We start from the raw sequence: 21040 nt of genomic DNA, 5'->3' as shown, positions 1-21040 counted from the left end.
CTGTTATTTTTATCGCGGTGACCTCATCGTTCTATGGCAGCACCAGGACTTCACCGAGTCCCTCCGCCGCTTCTGCTCTCCTCTGCGATCCGTCCTCTCCGGTACACCAGGCGGACTCCCCCGGTTTGTCCAGCCGGGTCGGAGGAGCTGCTGTCCGGACTCTGACGTCGAGTTTTCAGACGGTGAGTTCACCAAAATTTCTGGTTAAAGAGTGACCGAGCGGCGGCTGAAGTTCCGTTACCGGGCCTAAAGTTAAAGTTCGCTCCGTGTGTCAGCCCGGGCTAACCCCGCGTCTGAGGGGAACTTAGCGGGAAAACGTCGCTGTTCGTCGGTTTCTTTTTAGGTGAGCCGGAGTGGCGGTCAGACGGTCCTGAACACGGAGACACACCGATAAAATGTGAGAGAGCAGCGGGCTGAGAGAGTTATAAAACGGCCAACGTAAAATCCGAAATGTCGCCCACACCGCCCGAAGCTCCCAGGACCAGCGAGGAGCCTCCAACAGCAGCCAGGCCTCCCTTAAATCAAACTCACACTACAACAGCACAGGTTAGCTCGTATTAGACCGTCTGTGACTGCGCTAAAATATACCGAAACTGCCTTAAAATAAAGACAGAACAATATTTGTGGGTAGTAATGTCCTTTTAAATAATAGTAAATTTACTTATTTATTTAAATTACCCTTAAACTCTGCTGACACCACTCATATTAGCTCATATTACAGTTCCAGTGCCTGTAAGTTCCCTTAAATATGCCAGGACTTCCTTAAAATGAAAACTAGCGTTATGTATGTGTATTAACATCCTTATAAATAATAACTAACCCAGTCTATGCAGGCAGATATCCATTAATTACCGCGGAAACTCTTTTTATCTGCTCATCTCAATTTCATTTTGACCAGTCTTCCTTAAACATGGTGAAACTTCCTCAAAGGTAAAGTATGAGCATTAATCTCCTCGTGATTCACTCAGATAACCCTGAACACCACCGATGACAGAGCTGTAAACATTAAGCTCTCCTTAAATCTGCCCAAACCTCCTAAAATAAAAGATAAAGCCTATTTGTTTATATTAATGTCTGATAAATGAAGCACCCTTCAGACTCTCAGATAACCTTTAAACTGCTGAGCATGCTTTTAACAGCACACACTAGACTTCCCTTACTAAATGTCCTTAAAGTTAAAGGTACTTTTATTTTAAATATAAATAATATATGTAATGGAAATGTTCCATTATTTTTTTAAGTGAAATAAACCTCCAAATGTAAATAAGTTATTACAAAGTTAACAGGTGACCATTAGGTGTGTGAATCCGGTAAGCTGAGTAAATGAAGCTCACACTTCTCTGAGTGATCTGACCTCAGAGTCACGTTTCAGACTTCAGAAGAAGGTTTGACATTTAAATTTGAAAACCGTCTCTCTGTTGCATCATCTCTGCACACCGTCAGTACAAACGCAGGCAGCAAATAAGCATGATCAACATACTGAAGGATAATATGAGCATCAGAGGGTCCACACAGCATGTACAATAATAAAACTTTGGATTGAAATACTGCAGGGTTAGATCAACCTAGCCGGCTGCTGTAGGTGTGTGCTGTACAGCTATACCGGTCCAGACAGTCCCCTGAGAGTCTGTGTTCTTACAGATATCCAGACTGTGACGGAACAGAGTTAATGAAATAAAACAATTGTGGTTCATCTCAGTGGTAATAACAGTCTCCTGAAACGGGTCCCTCTTCACTCACAGCCTCGGTTTGGAGTTTGTAACTGCTCTACTGTGTTTATTAGACTGAGCACGTTCACCTGTCTGACGCTGAGTGGGCGTGACCTCCTGTCTGCCAGAGCGTCTCCTGAAGTCAGTGATCTTAGAAGACTCATCACAGCGTGTAAACTATGGGGGGACCGCCTCAGTGTCCTGCAGCTTTCTGACAGCAATGGTCGCCTGCAGACTGCTTCGTACCTGCGCTGACACACACCTGTGCAGGGTCCATAATAAGGGAATGTGTTGGATGCTCACCTGTGATCACCTGAATGATCGAAACTTGGCATCTCAGCAAAGAACATAAAGGAACTGAAATGATTTTGTAGTTAATCCATAAACTGATGGTTTAAGCTGCCAATAATCAATCTGTCAGTAATCAGTACTCACCTGTGAGGGTGGACCTTTATCAGCCTAACCTGTGTTAGATTATTTCATAAGCACTGTCAGGTAAATGAAACCCAGCTAACTCACTTATTATCTGTGGGTTTCCTTCAGGAGAGGAAAACCTCGCAGTTTTCAGTGGTTTGTTTTTAAACGTTTGCACCGATGCTGAGAGGTGTCAGTTTAGAGCCGGTGGGTCACATGACCAGAGCAGTGAATTATTTTTATTTATGCGTTTAAGTTTAGTGAGTGTGCTCAGTGAGGAAATTTAAGTGTCATGCAGGTCAGTAGGATGGTGGTGAAGCCTGATCGGTGTCCTTGAGGGAACCGGAAGTGATGTAAGGGTGACGGCCAGCTGCTGACAGCGTTTCCACCAATTACAATTAAACGCTCAATCATGGCGTTGTTTATAGCCATCACAGCGCTGGTTTACTTCCTCTTCAGCACAGTGAGCTGATCATGTGTTCGGGCTGAACCACAAGTTCCTCTCTGTAGCGGCTTTGGAAGCCTCATTTTAAATTTTTTTTATCATAATTAATAGTTAAAAAAATCTGCTGCAGCATGCCCCACCCACCTTTTTACCAGCTTCTTATTTTGAATGCTTGCCTCCAGGTGATTGGTCGATGCTGCAACGTCACTTTCAGAGTGTTGGCTCAGGTGAGCACAGTGGGAGTCTAACCTGTCTGTGTGTGATGTCAGCACAGGGCTAAAGTCCTGTGATTGGCTGCTTTTAACCTCAGGTCGTTCACCTTTGACCGGGCTCCACTGTCAGCTCAAGCTCTGAGCGAACCTGTCACATGTAGAGGCGCAGAGGAGCAGGAAGTGGCAGCGCTCTTTATTTGATGGTATTTGAAGATGAGGGCTCTCTGTGTCTCAGAGGCCCGACTTCACCGCTCTGTTTCACCTGATAACAGCCTCTACCTGGACTCTTACCTGTGGTGTAGAGCTGAGGACGAGGCCGGCGCTCACCCTCAGACTAAAATCATCATAACTCAGAGCTCGATCCTCTGGAGAAAACCAAACTCTGACAGGAGGTCAGTACTCAGTGAGCGCCCACCACTCAGATTATTTTTGTTTTTCTGCTTTAGTGACAGTGACATCGGCTTGTCACACAAATAACACTCCAGGGCTATTTTTATGTTTTTGAGTCAGAAGGACGACCAAGCAGCCTGTTTGTCTCTCTGAATCTAAATGCAGTAGTGATGTTATGCAAGGCGCCTGGTCACCTCACTTCCTGTCACAGATCTCCTGCCGCAGGGGTTCATGTTTAACATGAAAGTTTTATAGGTGGGTTCAAATTAAGATTAATGGTAATGTCATGGCTACGGTGGGTCACGTGACCCCGGCATGCTGCCTGAGCTTAGTGTGTGATGTTGCAGGAGGCTGGCAGGTGATTTGGGTCGAGGCGTTTCTGCAGACCGGTGCCCGTGGTGCCATCTGTTCCCGCGGCTCGTAGCTGGTAATTTGACAGATCGGGTGTCAGAGCAGGAATGTCCTGGCTTGGAAAAACATCAGCGGGATCCGAATTATTGGACTGAAGTGGAACCTGATGTTGGAGACGCAGCCAGAGGCTCCAGCTGCTGTTTAAAGGCTTCAGAAAACACAATCGTCCTCTTTCTTCGTGGTTCATGGCTCCAGGCTGGTTTCCTCTTGATTTTACATTCCTCCTTGCAGGCACTAATTCAATTCCTCCACATAAACCATCCGTTCTGTCGGGGCGGAATGTAGGTCAGTGCTCTTTGGAGGGATGGCTGTAGTTTACACAATGTGGACGTGATGCTAACACACCTGAAGGTTAATGTTGGAGCTGCAGTCTTGTGTGTGCAGCTCACTGTGGACATGTTAACTCTTTAAACACCATCACAGCTCTGCAACCACTGTCCACACTCCTTCAATCATTGGTTTCATTTAACCATCACAGGTACCACTTTCATCAGTCGCATCTCCACCTCATCCTCTTTCTCCTCAAGCTTCTCCTGAGTGAAGTCTAGCACATGAAAACAAAGATAAACGTGCTCATTTATTCTCGTCGTTGTCAGCAGCTCAGACATGTGACCCTCACGTCTCCCCACAGCTGACAGCGAGCCGGCTAAACAGCAGCAGCTGGTTATAAGCTAACATTGTGCAGCTGATGTCAGGCTCGAGTGTCTAAAGCAAGGGTCTCAAACTTAAATGACCTGAAGCTCACTTTAGTGTTTTCAAGTAGTACTAAAAAACAAACAAACAAACAGGAAAACACCCACAAATATTTCCAAAAATGTAGTGTCTTTTGTTTGTTTGTTTGTTTTTTAGATTTCAAATATTGTATAAAAAGACAAAACTGCAAACGTGAACACAATTGTTTTACCCCTCACTCTTAACTAACTGAAGCCTTACAGTGAACTACCAAATAAATAAATTGTTACTCTCTTTCTGGCCAAACACATGGCAGCACTTCTCCTATAATTTTGTTCGTATTTAACAAAATAAGACAGACATTAGTTTTTACACTTTACACATTAGTTTTTGACTGCTGGTGTTTTCTTTACAAATAACTCTCTCACTAACACAGCCAATCCTTAAACATGTTTGTACTCTCTGCTCATATTGCCTTCATATTAAAATGTTTTTTTGCTTTTTAAAGAACTTATTTTAACATTAAATTCAACAACACGTGGGCTGCAAGGGGACCCAGGGCTGCGAGTTTGACACCCCTGGTCTAAAGTCACACTTTCCCTCTGATAAAGTGTCTTAATTACATCTCACATCAGTTTATTCATCAACAGTCCAGCAAAGTTAAAGCCACTCCAGAGATGCTAGTGAGTCTGTGGAGCTACAGCGTTGCCTCCGTGTCATTAACGTGTTGTAAATGTGGTGCAGCCGACAGAAGCAAATAAAATGTGGGGACTTTTTCTGCGTCTCCTGGCTGTATACGGGTCAGTCCTGCTTACAGTTACCTGTGAAGGTGATTTGGGATTCCTGCTCTCCGCTGTGTTATCTGCAGCTGTAGAGACCTGGGACCACTCCATCTATCCCAGGTGGATGGTTTCACTTTCCTTTGGCTGGGACCGCGAGTTTAACGGTTGACCACTTGTGTGCTGAACCTCGGTGACATCACTAAAATGAAGCAGCAGGACCCTTTACAGATGTGCCAAGCAACTAAGTCCCACTCTGAGGAGACACGAGGAGGAGGAGGTGTAACAAGTTTGGGGATTTTTCGGCTCTAACTTTAACAGCATGAGGGAGTTTCCTGGTGCAGAGCTGTGAGTCATCCTGAGACCAGCTTCTGTCATACCTGCACAGCTGGATCAAGTCAAGTCAAGTGGCTTTATTGTCACTTCAACCATGTGCAATGGTACAGTACACAGTAAAGCGAGACAGCGTTCCTCCAAGACCATGGTGCTACATATAACATATAACAGACAATCAACACAGGACTACATAAAGTGCAAGTGTGCAAAAATTGCAAAAAAAACCAAAACAAAGACAGTGCAACACCAGACAGAACAGAACGATACAGACACAAGACAGTGCAGTTGAAAGGTGCAACAATGACAGTGGGTTGTGCAAAAAACTGAGCATTGTGCAAAAAGTAATTTGATGTATGAAGGTGTGTGTGCGTGTGTGTGTGTGTGTGTGAGATTGTGCAGATAAGTGCTTCAACACCTGAGCTCAAAGAAGCAGCTCAATCATTCGTCACACTTTTACAAGCTTGAGCACAGAAACCAGTGCATCGCTGATTTCCTACACAGCTCAGTATGAGGGTGTTATTTGATAATTATTTTCAGCTGGAAGGTGAGATCACCTGCATGTAGTGTACCTCCTCCCAACAAACAACTGATTTAAATCTTTATTATTGACTGTAAGGCCCACTCCAAAACGCATGTCTGTTTTTCACGGTTTTCAGGAAAGCAATGAGAACAGCGCCGTAACTCTCCAGCTCCTTCCTCTGCTCATGTTTCAGGCTCTCTATAAGATAAGATAAGATAAGATACCTTTATTAGTCCCACAAGGGGAAATTTCATGTTAAGGCTGCCGACCTATTGCACGCAATGGCGGCGCCATCTTACCCTAAAGTTTAGTGAAATTGGGCGCGATGCGTTTTGTGTCATCCTGGTGTGCCGGACAACCTGACCCACCTGTCTCACGGTCATGGTTTTCTGTGTGAATAAAGTTTGTCCTGATTTGGCGTGGCGTCGTTGAACGTTTCTGAAGCGACTGTGATGCAGACTCACTCTGACTCTGTTTGTGTTTCAGACTTTAAAACTCAGAGTGATGTCATCAGGAGAAAAGACGGCTGTTGGAGTGAATGAAAGCCCCTCCCCCTCGCTGCAAACACACACACTGATGGACTGAACACACACACACTCTGAACCACCGTCTCACACACAGTTGGGATTGGCACTCTCTCCCTCTCTCTCTCTCTCTCTCTGGGGCTGCCATCGGGATGACATCATACCCGGCCGACACAATGGAGCTCTTCATCCTCTGAGGTTCCTGGCCAGACTGCATCACTGCGCTGGACTGCCGGCCGGGACGCCCACAAGGAGGGGGAGAGGAGGAGGAGGATTACTACCAGGGAGGGGGGTGGGGGGGTGGTAGGGAAGTGAGAGGAGGCAGCTCACATGTGTGAGCGTGCGGGGTCGCGGACTGGACTGGGTATGGCAAGGCCCGGGACTGTGCGCCCTATCGGGCCAGAGGCTCTGGTAGCGCTGCTGGAGGGGGCGCTGGACCGGGTGGTGCTGATTGACAGCCGGCCCTTCGTTGACTACAATACCTCCCACATCCTGGAGGCCGTAAACGTGAACTGCTCCAAGCTGATGAAGAGGAGGCTGCAGCAGGACAAGGTGCAGATTGCCGAGCTGCTGCAGCATTCAGCCAAGAAGAAGGTGAGTAGTGGTGGCGGTGGTGGTGGGAGGGTGGGGGCTGCTCCGGTGTGGTTAGAATATGGCTCAGATTCAGAACGATGCGTTAGGTTAAAGTACGGAGCAGGCCAGGGGACAAAAGACTGGTCACTCTGTCACAAACTGTATATAAAAGATGGACACAGCTGTCGCTTTAAGTGCTGCTGCGATGTTTTCAGAGTCAGACATGACCGTGCCTGATGTGGTGAGTGGAGTTGTTGGGTGATGCTGACTTGATTTGCCATTCATCTGCACATGCTCACTGAGGCATTGTTTCTAGTTTCAAGTTGATGGGAATTTTTTATTTATTTATTTTTTACAAGCTCAATATCCTTTATTATGTACAGATTTATTTTCTCTTTTCCTGATCCTGGATGTACCTGTGTTGCAGTTGGAACTGCAGGCCGATCAGGAGGTGGTGGTGTACGATCAGAGCTCTGCCGACCCAGCCGCTTTGAGCTCCGAGTCCTTTATCAGTGTCCTGCTGGTTAAACTGGAGAGGAGCTTCCCCTCCGTACACCTGCTCTCAGGTGAGCCTCCCTGCACCCACGTCGCTCTGCCATTACTAAAGTTCAGAATGTGGCCTGTAGGGAACGTTTAACTGTGTGGGGGGTGAGCAGTTCGCCGGGTTCACCGAGTCGCGACGATGAATCTTGAGCCTCTGAGCCTCTGACTCTGGCGTGCAATCTAAGTTTAAACAGGAAACCTCTGAAAGCGAGCGGCTGCTTCCTGCTGGACGTCTCTGCGACGCCATTAAACCTCATTTACACTCGTTAAAGGTGATTAAAGTGAGATGGCAGCAGCTAATGGGAAGGATCCAATCAGATTATTGATTTCTGATCGGCTCTATCTCTGAGTGAGCATGCTGCAGCTGCCTGCAGCTATTTCTACTGAGTGTGGCGTTATGTAACGATGATGTAATGCTGCACGGTGGCTCCACCCTCACATCAGAAAAACCAAACAAAGTGCTCGCTCTGAGGTTTCAGTTACACAACAGCCACTTCCACTGGGAGACCAGAGTCTTCATCAGCGCCGAGGATCACAGAACACGCCCGCCAGCGAACTGAGTCAGACAGGCATGTGAGCAGGAAGTGCTCACATGTTATGTTTAAATCCATAAACAGATAAGCTGTTAAAATTAGCTACAAAAACACAGAATATTTAATTTTTTAAAATTAAAATAAGAATGTAAAAGAAATGCTTAAAAATAAAAGAAAAAATATTTTTAAAATTGCAAAACATAGTTAAAAAATATGAAACTGTAAAACATTACATGAAAAAATAAAAATTTATAAAAAGGGGAAAGAATTACACAAATCATAAAAAATTGAAAAAAGTCAAAAATGGAAGAAAATCCGTCAGTAAACTTAAAAAAAATTGTGACAGAATTTAATTGATTAAATGTATTTATTTATTTTTTAAAAAGTACCAGGACATTTAAACCAGGAGTGTTTGGGCCTCAGTTACAAACTGTGTGAACATCTTTCAGGTTCTGTCTTTGGATTGCGTACAATCATGATCACAGGTGTAGTTATAGATCAGAACGTTTTCTTTACATGATCAATAGCTGGACTCACCTGGCACTCTCTGCTGGAAATAAAGCGGTTTCCAAAGGAGGCTGCAGAACATCTATGCTCTGGCTTGTTGCCTGGCAACAGGTGATGAGGATGTTTGAGTCGAGCAGAGACAAAGATTCAGTCTGATTCCTGCAGGAAGGAAACGAACACGACAGCACAGCTGTTGACCTCATTATTATTTCACTGTCAGCTGACTGTGTGTGCGTGTGTGTGTGTGTGTGTGGTCTCAGGTGGGTTCTCCGAGTTCTCTCACCTTTTTCCTGGTCTCTGTGAGGGGAAGTCCACCCTGGTTCCTTCCTGCATCTCTCAACCCTGCCTGCCCGTCACCAACGTCGGGCCGACCCGTATTCTGCCTCACCTGTACCTGGGCTGCCAGAGGGACGTCCTCAACAAGGTGACACAGCACCACCCCCACATCACAGCCCTGCCCCCGAACGCTTTTTAAAAAAAAATTATTTTATTTTTTTAAATTCCAGCTCTTCTTGGGGTCCAGCCTCTCTGGTCCGGCTCTGATCCAAACCTGTGTTTGTTTTCCAGGACTTGATGCAGCAGAACGACATTGCCTACGTCCTGAACGCCAGCAACACCTGCCCCAAACCGGACTTCATCCCAGACTCCCACTTCCTCCGAGTCCCCGTCAACGATTCGTTCTGTGAGAAGATCCTGCCGTGGCTGGATCGCTCGGTGGAGTTCATAGGTCAGCATCACTTGCCCGCCTCTCTTGTGTGACTGAATAAACCAGACCCTACTGCTCTCTGCTCAGTCTGAACTTTGTTGTGTTTCAGAGAAGGCCAAAGCCTCCAACGCCCGAGTCCTGGTCCACTGCCTGGCTGGAATCTCCCGCTCGGCCACCATCGCCATCGCCTACATCATGAAGAGGATGGACATGTCACTGGACGAGGCGTACAGGTGAGAAGTCAGGACTTCTGAATCTGACCTGGGACCAAGTCTGTTTGTTAGTTTAAAATGTTTGAACACTCAGTTTTCTGAGTTCTTCCTCCTGTGATGTCATCAGAGGTCACTGAACTCTGAACATAACCAGGTTATAGTCATCAGTCAGCCGTTGACAAGGTTTCTGAAGCCCCAACGAGCAACCAGAGACAAGTTTAATAAATCTGTTTATAGACATTTATTTTACATCCACGTAATGTTTGCACGACAGAATCTGGAGCTCAGACACTCTGTTAGTACACGAGCCTCACAGCAGCTATATAATTGGGCAGATTATTCAGACGCCACCAGATGGAGCATTGTTGGTGAGAAACGCCATCCATCCATCCATTCGCTTCCACTTATCCTTTTTCAGGATCGCGGGGGGCGCTGGAGCCTATCCCAGCTGTCATAGGGCGAGAGGCGGGGTACACCCTGGACAGGTCGCCAGTCTGTCACAGGGCTAACACACAGGGACAGACAACCATTCTCGCTCACAGTCACTCCCGCATTCACACCTATGGGCAATTTGGATTAACCAGTTAACCTATCCCCACTAACTGCATGTCTTTGGACGGTGGGAGGAAGCTGGAGTACCCAGAGGGAACCCACGCAAACACAGGGAGAACATGCAAACTCCACACAGAAAGACCCCGGCCTGATGGTGGAATTGAACTTATTATTATTTCACTGTCAGCTGACTGTGTGTGTGTGTGTGTGTGTGTGTGTGTGTGTGTGTGTGTGTGTGTGTGTGTGTTCTTCTTGCTGTGCGGCAACAGTGCTACCCACCGTGCCACCGTGCCGCCCGAGAAACACCATGTATCAGTTAATCTCGGCCTGATGCTTGTTAACACTGTAGTTAGTTCTTTTAAAGGTGAAAGAACTAGATTGAAGGCACAAGTGGCAGAAATTAGCTTTCCCCTAGGAGTGGATGGACTCTGCTTTGTGATAGTGTGAGGAGTCATTCATTCAGTCTAAGCTGGAGGAGGTGGTGAGAGGGAGGTCTGGGCTCCCCTGACAACTCCAGATAAGCAGAAGAAAATGGCTGATTTTTGTGCCACACTTTTCTGTCGCAGTTTAGTTTTCAGATGATAATTTGTCATTAAGCGGCATTTGTTTTTATTGAATACTTACTTTTAGACGAGTCGGTTCATCTTTTTTTTTCTCAACTAAGAAACAGTCACTAGGACGATCCCTAACAAACACGGTTAGCAGCTACAGCTACATGTGTCAGCCTCCACCTGTCAGTCAGAGGCCACGCCCCTAATAATGCAAACTTTAAATGTGCGCATGTTTGGTGTTGAATGACGCTGACAGCTGTAAGTGTTTGTTCCTCATTAACCTGTCGTGTTGCTTCCTGTCCATAGTCATGCGCACTGTTTCTCTTCCTCATTCAGGTTTGTGAAGGAAAAGCGGCCGACCATCTCACCCAACTTTAACTTCCTGGGTCAGCTGCTGGACTTTGAGAAGAAGATAAAAAGTCCTCCTGGTACGGACGCCAAACCCAAGTGTCTTCATCCTCCGGAGCCCAGCAGCGAGGCCTGCGCTCAGCCCGAGGATACGGTCCCAACACTCGGCGTGACACTGCTGGAACCTTTGACCCTGCCGTGCGTTTTAGCCAATGCCCCCGAGGAGCGCCTGCTGGCTCAGGCTCTGAGTGGCCTGCAGCTCGCCGACGGCTCAGAAGACAGTGCCCGGTTGAAACGCTCCTTCTCTTTGGACATCAAGTCATATGGCGAGCCTGGCGGGGGCGGCACCCATCGAGTTTTCGCGCCTCACAGCGGGTCGGGGGACAGCAATGACTTCTACAAGCCGCCATCCTTCAAAGAGACAACGAGTAAACCCTGCCAGTTCTCGCCGGTGGAGGAGGTTTCAGAGCAGTCCACGCCGGAGCAGAGCCCTGATAAGGAGGAGGCAGGCAGCCCGCAGCCAGCGGTGTCGTCGGCCTCCAGCGGCTTTGCTAAGCCACCCGCCGCTCCAACCAACTGCTCCCACCACTTGCACCGCAGCGGGAGCATGGAGGAGAACGCCACCAGCTTCCTGTTCGGCCTCTCGCGGAGCCAGCAGCACCTCGCCAAACCAGGAGGCGGCAGCGCCCTGAAGGGCTGGCACTCGGACATCCTACTGGGCCCTGTCACAGTCTCCACCTCCTCTTTGGCCAGCGGATGGTACCTCTCCTCAGAGTCCACGCGCTTCTACTCTACGTCGGCTATCCTGAGCGGCGGCGGCTTCACGGCGTACAGCTGCAACCACGGCTTGGAGGCGGTACGGCGGCGGCAGCGGACACATGACCACGGTGATTCAAGGAGGAGCTGGCACGAAGAGAGCAGCTTTGAGAAGCAGCTGAAGCGGCGCAGCTGCCAGATGGAGTTTGGAGACGGGATGGCGGACAGCCGCTCCCGTGAGGAAATGGGCACGGCGGGGAGTCAATCAAGCTTCTCGGGCAGTATGGAGGTCATCGAGGTGTCGTGAGTTCACGCACGCAACACAAACCAACGATTCCGTTTTGTGTCAGGGCCGACCCTGACAGTGGAGGACAAGGAGGGGACGGAACCAGCAGTTGAATGGTTTTTAAATGCAGGTAAAAGTCGAATAAATCAAACCAGCTATGACTCGATCAGGTCAGATTCACGGTGATGGAACTTCCTGTGTGAGCGGCATTCAGGGGCGTACAGGAAGTGTAGCAGCTCTTAATCGATGACAGCTGGGTCTAATGGCAGGTTTCTGCTGGGGTAACAACCTTTCATGAAGGTCAGACCATCTGAGTGGTCTCACAGCTCGGCAGCCATCTTGGTAACGCCTCTGAGCGGTTGGCTTTAATCTAATTCGCCACAGTAATGATCGTCTTTCTGCTTTCCACAACGATCCACTCAGTGTGATCGGAGATTGGCCCTCCAATCACATATTTGACATCATCTATACAGCGTAATCTGTCAGGTCAAATAAATCTGACCCCTGACCTGACCCTACCTCTGACCAGTCTGATTGTTCCCTGACCTTCATGTTCCACAGTAACTGCCTAATAAGTGCCTTTACGCGTTTCAAGATGGCTGCCGAGTGGTGAAGGAGTTTGTGATGAAGCTCATCTGTGTTTGTCTGGTGGCAGGGGCTTGAGAGAGTACTGCAGCTTTACGTGGGCATATCCATAGGGCGGGTTAGAACCATAGGTTGGCGTGACTGAGCTAGTATCAGGATATGAGGTCTGGAAGAAGCACTTTGGGAACTGGTTAACATGTCCGTGCTGCTGTGGTAACTCGTTAAAGAGCCAAAACGTCACTCCAACAGTTTAAAAACAGGAAATGCTGAAATGCGTCAAATCAGAGAGCTGCTGTGACTGAACACTCACCGCTGCTTTAACATGTCGTGTGCAGACCTGTCTGAGGGACTCGCACTTTAAACTTTATTTTTCATTTCTAATCAATTCGTGATTGAAAACTGTGGCTGTAGTAATCAGTACCTCCACCAGAGGCAGTACTCACTGCAGCCTGTCAGCTTTGGGACGATTTCTTCTGTTTTCTGACGTTAGTACATGGGGAATAGTTGGTTCATGGGACGTTAAATCAATACACTGATGTCAGACATCGCCTATGTGTGTTGCCGTGGTGGCTATTCCTGCCACGCTTGGACCTTCTGATTGACGACAGGAAGTGAAACAAAGACTGCCAAGACTCTCTTGGGGGGGGGGGTCAAAGGAGCTTGTTGGCAGGTTAACTCTCAGGTGTCCTCTGAGGCAATCAGAGGGGATCTCTGGCCTCACCTGGATGGACAGCAGGTCATGTGATCAGACGTATTCACAGGTAATCTTGCACTACTGTGGTATAGAGGTTGGTTTGATTCAGAGTGTTTAAAAAGAATAAAAAATATGACTTTTCAGATGTGTAAGTTTGTCTGCTTCATCTTTAAACTTCTAATCTCACACTGTATGGAAGACCAACACTGCCAAAAAATACAAAATACATGCTCTGACGTGTCATTAAAGTGGACGTGAAACTACACATACAAAGGCTAATTTACACCTCTGAGCCCTGCTCTCAGACACTGACAGAGATGTAACTCTATCTGTAAATCTTGATTTTTAGAAATAAATGCTTAAAGTTTTAAAAACATGTTTAGCACAATTTTCTGTCAGTACGGAACACGACGTTTTTTCCCCATATTCATTTTCCTTTGGATTTATTGAGCATAAAAATAAAGTGGACAAATTATTGATTATAAAATAATCAGCTAATTTCACCTTATAGAATAAAATGAATTGAGTGTAAAAAAAAAGAAAGAAGTAATTTCTGTAATTGTTTTTCCCATATTTATCAATAAATGAGAAATATGAATAGATCTAATGTAAACAGTTTGAAATTTTAACAAAAGTTTATACACTATCAAAAATGATACATTAATTAAACAGATACTCCTGTTTTATTTCCTTATGTGTTTCCTGTATGGGAGTCTGAAATGTACAAAACATAAAAGAAAAAGTATAAATAAATCAGAATATATGATTCAGGTTTTTTTCATGCAGTTTTCATCAGTATGAAATGTTGCTTCATCATCCTCGTACTGTAAGTCAGGTTTAATGTAGTTCTTGTATTTTACATGTAAATATTTTCCTCCTGCAGATTTCTAAGTAAACAACGTCGATGATGCTGTTTTATTCCAGAGCAGTTTAAAGATTTAAAGCGACCGGTAATGTTGCTAATGGACCAATCAGAAGGCTCCGGTCAATGACCACTCCTCTGGATGCTGAGGCTGTGGTGACACACGCTTCAGTAACAAACAGGAAACTGTGTTTAAAGGTTACCCTCCACTGAAGCTTTCACCAGCAGGGGTCAGCATTGGCTGCATTACCTGCATGTCCTCAGCAGGCTTCCCTGTTTCCAGCCAGCCAGGAACAGGCTGTTAATGACTCACCTGGTAAATGAAGGCCACACTGACTCGTTTAAACAGGATTCAGATGTGCACTGTGATTGGTCCAAACCTGACCCCAGTCATCAGGGTCAGCTATTTATGAAGCTCTAAGAACGGGGTGCGTTCCAAGTATCTGCATGATGGCCATAATCTGAGCTGTTCCAGTTCTCCAAAACACTAAGGAAAGGAGCGTCAGTGCTTCTTTTATTGTTTCCTTTAGCAGAGGAGACGCTGGACCATCCTTTATGAAAGGGGAGAAGAAAACACCACCCTATAATTCATAGTGGCTGAGCATCTCACCCTTTATGACAACGACAATACAGAGCAGAAATGAGCATATAAATGTTCAACATAACAGTGTTTTCCATTTCACCGATAACCTTCTGACATATTCAGTTTTTATCAGCAGCTGTTAAAATGACATGCTACATTTAAACGTCACACCAGTGGAAGAAAAACTTTCTGTTGACCTGCTGCTGCATGCAGAACGCTGTATGAGCTCAACATTATGATCTATAACAACTGATCAGAGTGTATTTAAGGTTCTGTGTGGTCACTGTTCAACCCATCAGGGGAGAAAAGGAATTATACACAGCAGGTAAACATAAGAAAATAAGACAGGTTTTATTTTACGGACTACTGGACAGATTTACTAAGTGGGGCAAATTATTGTGATGTCACAAGTGAAGATGATCTGACAATGCGCTTTAAAGTTTCACACAAGTATTTCTCTGTGAAAACAGGCAGGATTTTTCAGATTTTGTGCAGTTTGCAATTGTGTGTCAGACTTTTAATTCACATTTGCCATATTTGTGTGACTCATTAAGATATTCTCCTCCTGAAGGTGAAACTCTTACAAACACGTGTGCATAAGGCTAGCCACAGTCACAAACTCTGAGTCTTTTCACAAAAGGTTTCACAGAAATTCCAGTCTCATGACTTCCTGTTTTCATTGTCGTCACCATGACAATTGACTGATTTTTGGATTATTTTCATTACATTATTTCATCATTCGCAGCTCTTCTCCCTGAGGATTCTGGGTAACAAACTGATCTCTGGGTTCAGTCCATGTGGAAGAGTCCTGACTATACTCGGATACTTTTACTGAGTACTAGCACCATGGTGTTGTTTTACTGCAGGCAGAGGTTCTGCCTCGTCTGTTGCTGAGTGTGTCCTGTCCCAGCAGGGGGGGCCCTCGCTGCCTTATCACTGCGAGGGCCCCCTTCTTCCCTGAGTATAGGCTGGAAGGCAGCTTCAGGTGACCTGATCAGCACTGTTCAATAAATTGAAGATTACTGGTTTACTGAGACATTTATCGATCAAAAATCAATATGGCCCTCATTTTGGAATATTTTTAAGATATTTATAGCTTTCAGTGGCGAGCACTGAACTGGTGCACTAATAACATTCAATCCACAATAATGTAAAATCCATCTAATGTAAAAACAGGTTAATTATGTTTTTACACTGTGTCATAGTTAGGGCTAACAGATGCTAACAGAAGCTAATGGAGGTTAGTAGCAGCTAATAAAGGCTAATAGCAGTTAACAGTAGCTAAAATTAGGGTAGCTAACGTAGCCCAGCAGTGGAACAAACAGCAGTGTTACGGCAGAAAAGTTCAGCATATCCTCAGCAGCTCACCTCAGTATAGTTTTTATCAGTGGGAACTGAGCTTAATAACTGAGTCATCGACTCATGTCTGAGTCCTTTCATGAAGTTTTGCAGCCTCCTCCAGAGTAAACACATGCACACACCTTTACAAGAGGGAAAACTCCGAGCCAGATCTGAACCTGCAACTTTGCAGATGAACAGTAGCCCACATTTTTGAGGTGAACCCAAAATATCTAATTGACACATTTCCAGATTTTATTCCTGATTTATTGCTAAGTATTGATATTATTCAAATGTGTTTATAATGTATTTTTTAAAAAGTAGTAGAAATATGCCAGTTGTTATGAGGTAAAATCTAGATTCAGTGTTTTTGATCTCTCTTGGCTGATTAAAACATTTTTGTCCTACAGCAGCCACCGTAGCTAGGATTATGCTCTTGATTTGGGAGGGTTAAGAAAACAAAACTCAGCAGACTCCAGCTACTGACATCTGTTAGTGAAAAACTGACACACTGTAACTTCAATAAAAAAATATTCATAATAAAATGTTTCCAGTTATTTTTGTTTTTTATTTCTCTGTATTACCAATATCATAACTATTTCATTAGTTCATACTATTCTGTGCTAGAATCTTCTTTTATGCTTCTAACCCTGGTTAATAGGCTAATCGCTGCAGATTTATTGGCGTGAAGGGGGCGTGGTCAAGCAGGCAGACTGTCCTGTCAGTCCGCACTCAGGGCACACACCGCCCTCTACTGCGGTCCGTTGCTTTAAAGCTGATCCAGAGTCAGCCGCAGGTTAATCTCCGCTGGAAGCTCCCGCAGCCGAACAGGAGTGCAGTTATTCAGACACAGAGTGCAGGCAGGAGCCGGTGAAGCGCCCGGAGCTCTCAGCGCGGACTGTGCCATGTCTCTGTGACCTCGGGATTTTTGAAGCCGCACCTGCAGGTGAGTCTCCTGATCCGCTTCGGGGGGCGTTTTGGTCCGGGTTACTCCGGCGGCTCTGAGCCGTGGGTGGTGGTCTGTGAGCGGCTTCGAGCCTCTGACCTCAGTGGAACTGCGGACCGGAGCAGCTGAGCTGCCCTCTGCTCTGTGGCAGCAGCCCTGCGGTCACGGGCTCCCACACCAGATTCCGCCGGAAAAATCACACACAGTGAAGCTGTGACCGCGCGCGCGCACACACACACACACCTGAGTCCTCTTTACCTGAAGCTCCAGTGTCTCGGCCTCAATTCGGCTTCACTCAAAAACACAGACAGGGCTCAAGTGAGTGTAAATTAAACTTTTATGGCCGCTCTCTCTGTTGCTGCTGGTGTGTCTCAAAGAGACTTAGTGGACGGGTGACTGGAGCTAAAGACCAACTTTAATGCCAGTTTATTCCGGATAGAGGGGCTAGGAGCGAGCAGTGTGTGCGCCGGGATGGCTGGAAGCTACCATTTCAGCGCCTAGCTTCTCATTTACAGCCCACGCCTTCATTTGTTCTGGCTGGAGTCCAGTTCTTCTTAAATCAACAGAATCTTAAATGGAGTTTGGAACGTTGTGTGTTCATAAGAGAAAATGAAGGTGAAGGGCAGCTCCTCCCTGCGCCCGGGTGCTCGCTCTCTCCGGAATAAAAACACCTGCCTGCATGTGATGGCGGATCCGAGCAGTCAGCGGGCAGGTGTGTGAGGCGGCCCAGGCAGCAGGCAACCCTCCCCGGCTATATGCACAGGGCTGCCCGGTGCTCCACTTGTTCGGCTCGGCCTGGAAGCTCTCTGCTCCTCCCGGTGGTACCGGCTAACACCTGGATTCATGTGGTGCACTGAGCCTCATGCCATCACTGCCGAGAGCAGAGCAGCTCTCAGGTGAGTGACCTGACAGGGTCACAGTCACCTGATGTTTATCAGAAAGCTCCTTCCCCCACACACCATAATGAGCCTCTCTGAGGTCACGTCTAGGTCACTGTTACTTCACTGAGGTGGTTCTGACAGAAGGTGTGATCAGACCTGCTCCAGCTGTGTGTGAGTGTTTACTGCTGGAGGATGGGGTTGTTTTTCCTGCAGGTCAAAGGTCAGCGGGCTCTGAAGATGAACAGTTGGAGGACCTTTGAGCTGGTTGTGTAATCAAGTGTTTGTATGTGGGCTTCCTGTCAGGCTGCTGCAGGCCACAGCTGGTCCTGGATCAGTGCTCTTCATGGGAACCATCGTCAGCCTGCCATCCTCCTGAGAGCCTCGCAGGATATTTCTGGATGTTTCCATGCCTGCGCTGCTCCACTCCACCTCTGACTGTGTTCAGCTTGGTGGTTGGAGGGATGTGTCCATGGTGAGCGGGTCTTAACTGTGCTGTACTGTGCACCATAACTGACTCCAGGGTCAGTGGACGTGTTGTCATGAGGATCTGTGTGTGATGTCAACAGCAGGTACAAATGGAGTGGAAACACGCATTATGATGATATCACTTATAAACTTTTCCCATGAACTCTGAGATCAAAGTGAAAAACTTCTGTCCCATCTTCTGGGCGTCTCCCTGGAGCTCTCCCTGTTTGGCTGTGTTGTGGTTGCTGTGACGACAGTGTGATGTAACCGTACCTGCCAGGTGTTGCTACAGGATTATGGCTTTGAAATGGGAAACTGGGGGCAGCTGGGAGTCGGGTTTCGGACTGAGCCGGCGGTCTGATTTTTAGCAGAACAAAGAGGAGGCAAGGGCGTCGGCGCACCTGTTTCACCTGAGACTCACCTGTCTCACCTAACACCAGGTGTCACACGCTGTCGTAAGGAGCAGAGACAGGAAGTAAAGGAGCTCAGGACCTCCTGAGGGACTGACTCTTCATTTACTGAAGCACACCACGGCCCGCCTGCCCCATCCTCCACACGGAGGGCAGCATGGACCAATCAGAGATGAGACTGGACTCAGAAACAGGAAGTTGAATCTGAAAGTTGAGACTTTGATCTGTTGGGGGCGCTGCGATGTACAAAGCTCGGTGAGAAGAATCCGAGGACATTTGCTGTGCTCTGCTCGAGGATCCAACAACAGAAGAAGAAAACACAACAACACGCTCACGTGTGTTAGGTACTTGATCAGAGTCGGTGATATCATCAGGTATTAAAGTCCTGCCTGGAGACTGGTGTTTAGTTTCTATGACACTACTGAATCGTTGAAGAGGAGTCGTGGGGACACGTTTGGTTTATGAAGCCATGAAACGCCAGACCAACAAATCCCAGGTTCTTCTTCTCTGCTGATCAAACTTCTGATCCAGTCCAGATGACCTGTGAGCAATACCTGATCAATAACTGAAGATCTGTCTGCACTGAGCTTCAGGAGAAGCTTTGAGTCTGAATCAGAGGCTCTGTTCATCAGCTGCTAAAGATCAATAAGTAATCGTGACACTGAAGTCTGATGTCATCAGGCAGCAGCTGTGTGAAACAAATAACATTTTATTTTTAAAGCGGGTCAGCACCACAGATGAATCAGGACGCATTATCGCTGCAGGTTAGATTAAACTTTATTGATCTCCATGGGTGCGGTGGGCGTGGCCTGCTGATAAGATGCGTTTCCCTCACAATGAGTCATTTATTCTAAAAGGAAACAAAAATAAACCGCACGTTTCCTTAGCGACCAGTTTTGATAACAGTATTGGGTGTTGCATGACTCTTCTGCACAGAGTAAACTGAGTTGTTTAAGTCTCCTCCTCCAAATGGCCTCATCAACTGACTGATGGATAATCAATCAGTTGTGAGGAGTTTTAAGCCCACTCGGTGTTTCCACTGCCACCTGTCAGTTGGAAGCCCCGCCCCTTCCCTATCCCCCACCTGTCCGTCATTAGTGATTAGTCAGGCTTAAAGCAGAGGATCCTGGACGCCAACTCGCTGCTGCAGCGAATCCCGGTGCTGCACCAAGCCCTGGATCCTCGCTAATCCGCCACATGATGCTTGGAGTCAGAGCAGCTTTATTCGAGCCGTCTGCGGCGTCGACCTCACACTCCGCTCACCTGTGGACGACTTGGACAGGTAGGTGCTCGCTTGGTTTGTTACCGAGGCTTTGTGGTCTGAGAGGACGCCGTCTGTGGGTTTGTCTGCTGCAAGGATTCCGCGGTTCAATTTCTGGATTCAGAATAATCCGCTCTCCAAGTTCTAGCTCCTCCCTTTCAAAGCTGCTTCCTGTGATTGGCTGTCTCTCACAAACTGGTGGTCTCAGGTCACAATGATCTGAGTTTATCATGAATCCCAGCATCTGCAGCCAGATGTTTTGAGTAGAGATGGACCGATCCGATATTATGTATCGGTATCGGGCCGATACTGACCCTAAATTACTGGATCGGATATCGGCGAGAAATAAAAAATGTAATCCGATCCATTAAATATCAAAAAAGCACCTCACAAAACTTGCGACATGGCGTAACTCGGCTCATAACCGTAGCACGTCGGAGCAGTATGCGTCACCTGATAGAGCAGCTGTGTGTTTGGAGCCTCGCTACCAAACCAGCATTTCATCTCCGAGGAAGTGATCCCAGAGAGAAGTGAAGCAAGTGTGTAAGTTCATCTCTGAATGTTTGTAAAGCATTCCCATGTTAAGCTTAACAACCGATATATGGAGCGACTGCCTCTCCCTCTCTCTCCCTCCCTCTCCTGCCGCTACTTCAATCGTGAAACTGCTTAATGATCAGCTGATCGGCTTTTCTGTCGCGAGTCCGTCTCTCTTCTTTGTTTTTGGCCCACTTTGCACAAGAAAGAGGAAACCAGCAGCTGAACAACAGTTTAAGCTTGATAAGCTGTTGTTAGAATGTATTTAATATTACTTTCTACACCAGGATCCTTTTCTACGTAGCTGACGGCTGGTAACTGTGCAGGGGCGGATCTAGCAAAGTTTAGGCAGGGGGGCCGATACGGCATGAACAGGGAAAAGGGGGCACAAAGACATACTTTTCTTTCTTATTCTCATTTAAAATATCTAGCTTTTAATAAATATTTATCTGAATCTTACACCCAAAGTTTTAATCTGATGTAAAATGTATAGAAGTCCATT

General features: G+C 46.7%; 2 protein-coding genes across 10 annotated transcripts in view; both read left to right on the top strand.

Annotated features, from left to right (window-relative positions):
* The first annotated feature begins 6716 nt into the window (after positions 1–6716).
* On the top strand, positions 6717–13523 carry dusp16 (dual specificity phosphatase 16). Its single transcript, XM_063501244.1, has 6 exons — positions 6717–7006; positions 7413–7551; positions 8829–8992; positions 9136–9295; positions 9384–9507; positions 10926–13523. The coding sequence occupies exons 1-6, from the start codon at positions 6743–6745 to the stop codon at positions 11998–12000; spliced, it is 1926 nt and encodes a 641-aa protein (XP_063357314.1). The 5' UTR covers positions 6717–6742; the 3' UTR covers positions 12001–13523.
* Positions 13524–16584: 3061 nt separating this feature from the next.
* Positions 16585–21040, top strand: part of eps8a (EGFR pathway substrate 8a, signaling adaptor) — a 31975-nt gene continuing 27519 nt past the window's right edge. For 3 of the 9 annotated variants that reach the window (XM_063501305.1, XM_063501310.1, XM_063501308.1), the window contains exons 1-2: positions 16587–16987; positions 18172–20025. The gene's annotated coding sequence lies outside the window, so the exon portion shown is untranslated. Of the gene's footprint in view, positions 16988–18171; positions 20026–21040 lie in introns of all 9 variants that reach the window. The other 6 variants (XM_063501307.1, XM_063501309.1, XM_063501311.1 and 3 more) reach the window with 5 other exon arrangements.

The sequence above is a fragment of the Pelmatolapia mariae genome, linkage group LG17 (assembly GCF_036321145.2).
Source record: "Pelmatolapia mariae isolate MD_Pm_ZW linkage group LG17, Pm_UMD_F_2, whole genome shotgun sequence".
Classification (NCBI taxonomy): Eukaryota; Metazoa; Chordata; class Actinopteri; order Cichliformes; family Cichlidae; genus Pelmatolapia; species Pelmatolapia mariae.
The sequence above is the reverse complement of the archived record's forward strand: the minus strand, read 5'-3'. Positions and strand labels throughout refer to the sequence as shown.

Excerpts from the sequence above, each read along its gene's own strand:
- dusp16 (XM_063501244.1), top strand. The coding sequence starts at position 6,743 with ATGTGTGAGCGTGCGGGGTCGCGGACTGGACTGGGTATGGCAAGGCCC. Across the intron at positions 8,993-9,135 it reads AGAGGGACGTCCTCAACAAG|GACTTGATGCAGCAGAACGA; the intron begins GTGACACAGCAC and ends TTTGTTTTCCAG. Across the intron at positions 9,508-10,925 it reads TCACTGGACGAGGCGTACAG|GTTTGTGAAGGAAAAGCGGC; the intron begins GTGAGAAGTCAG and ends TTCCTCATTCAG.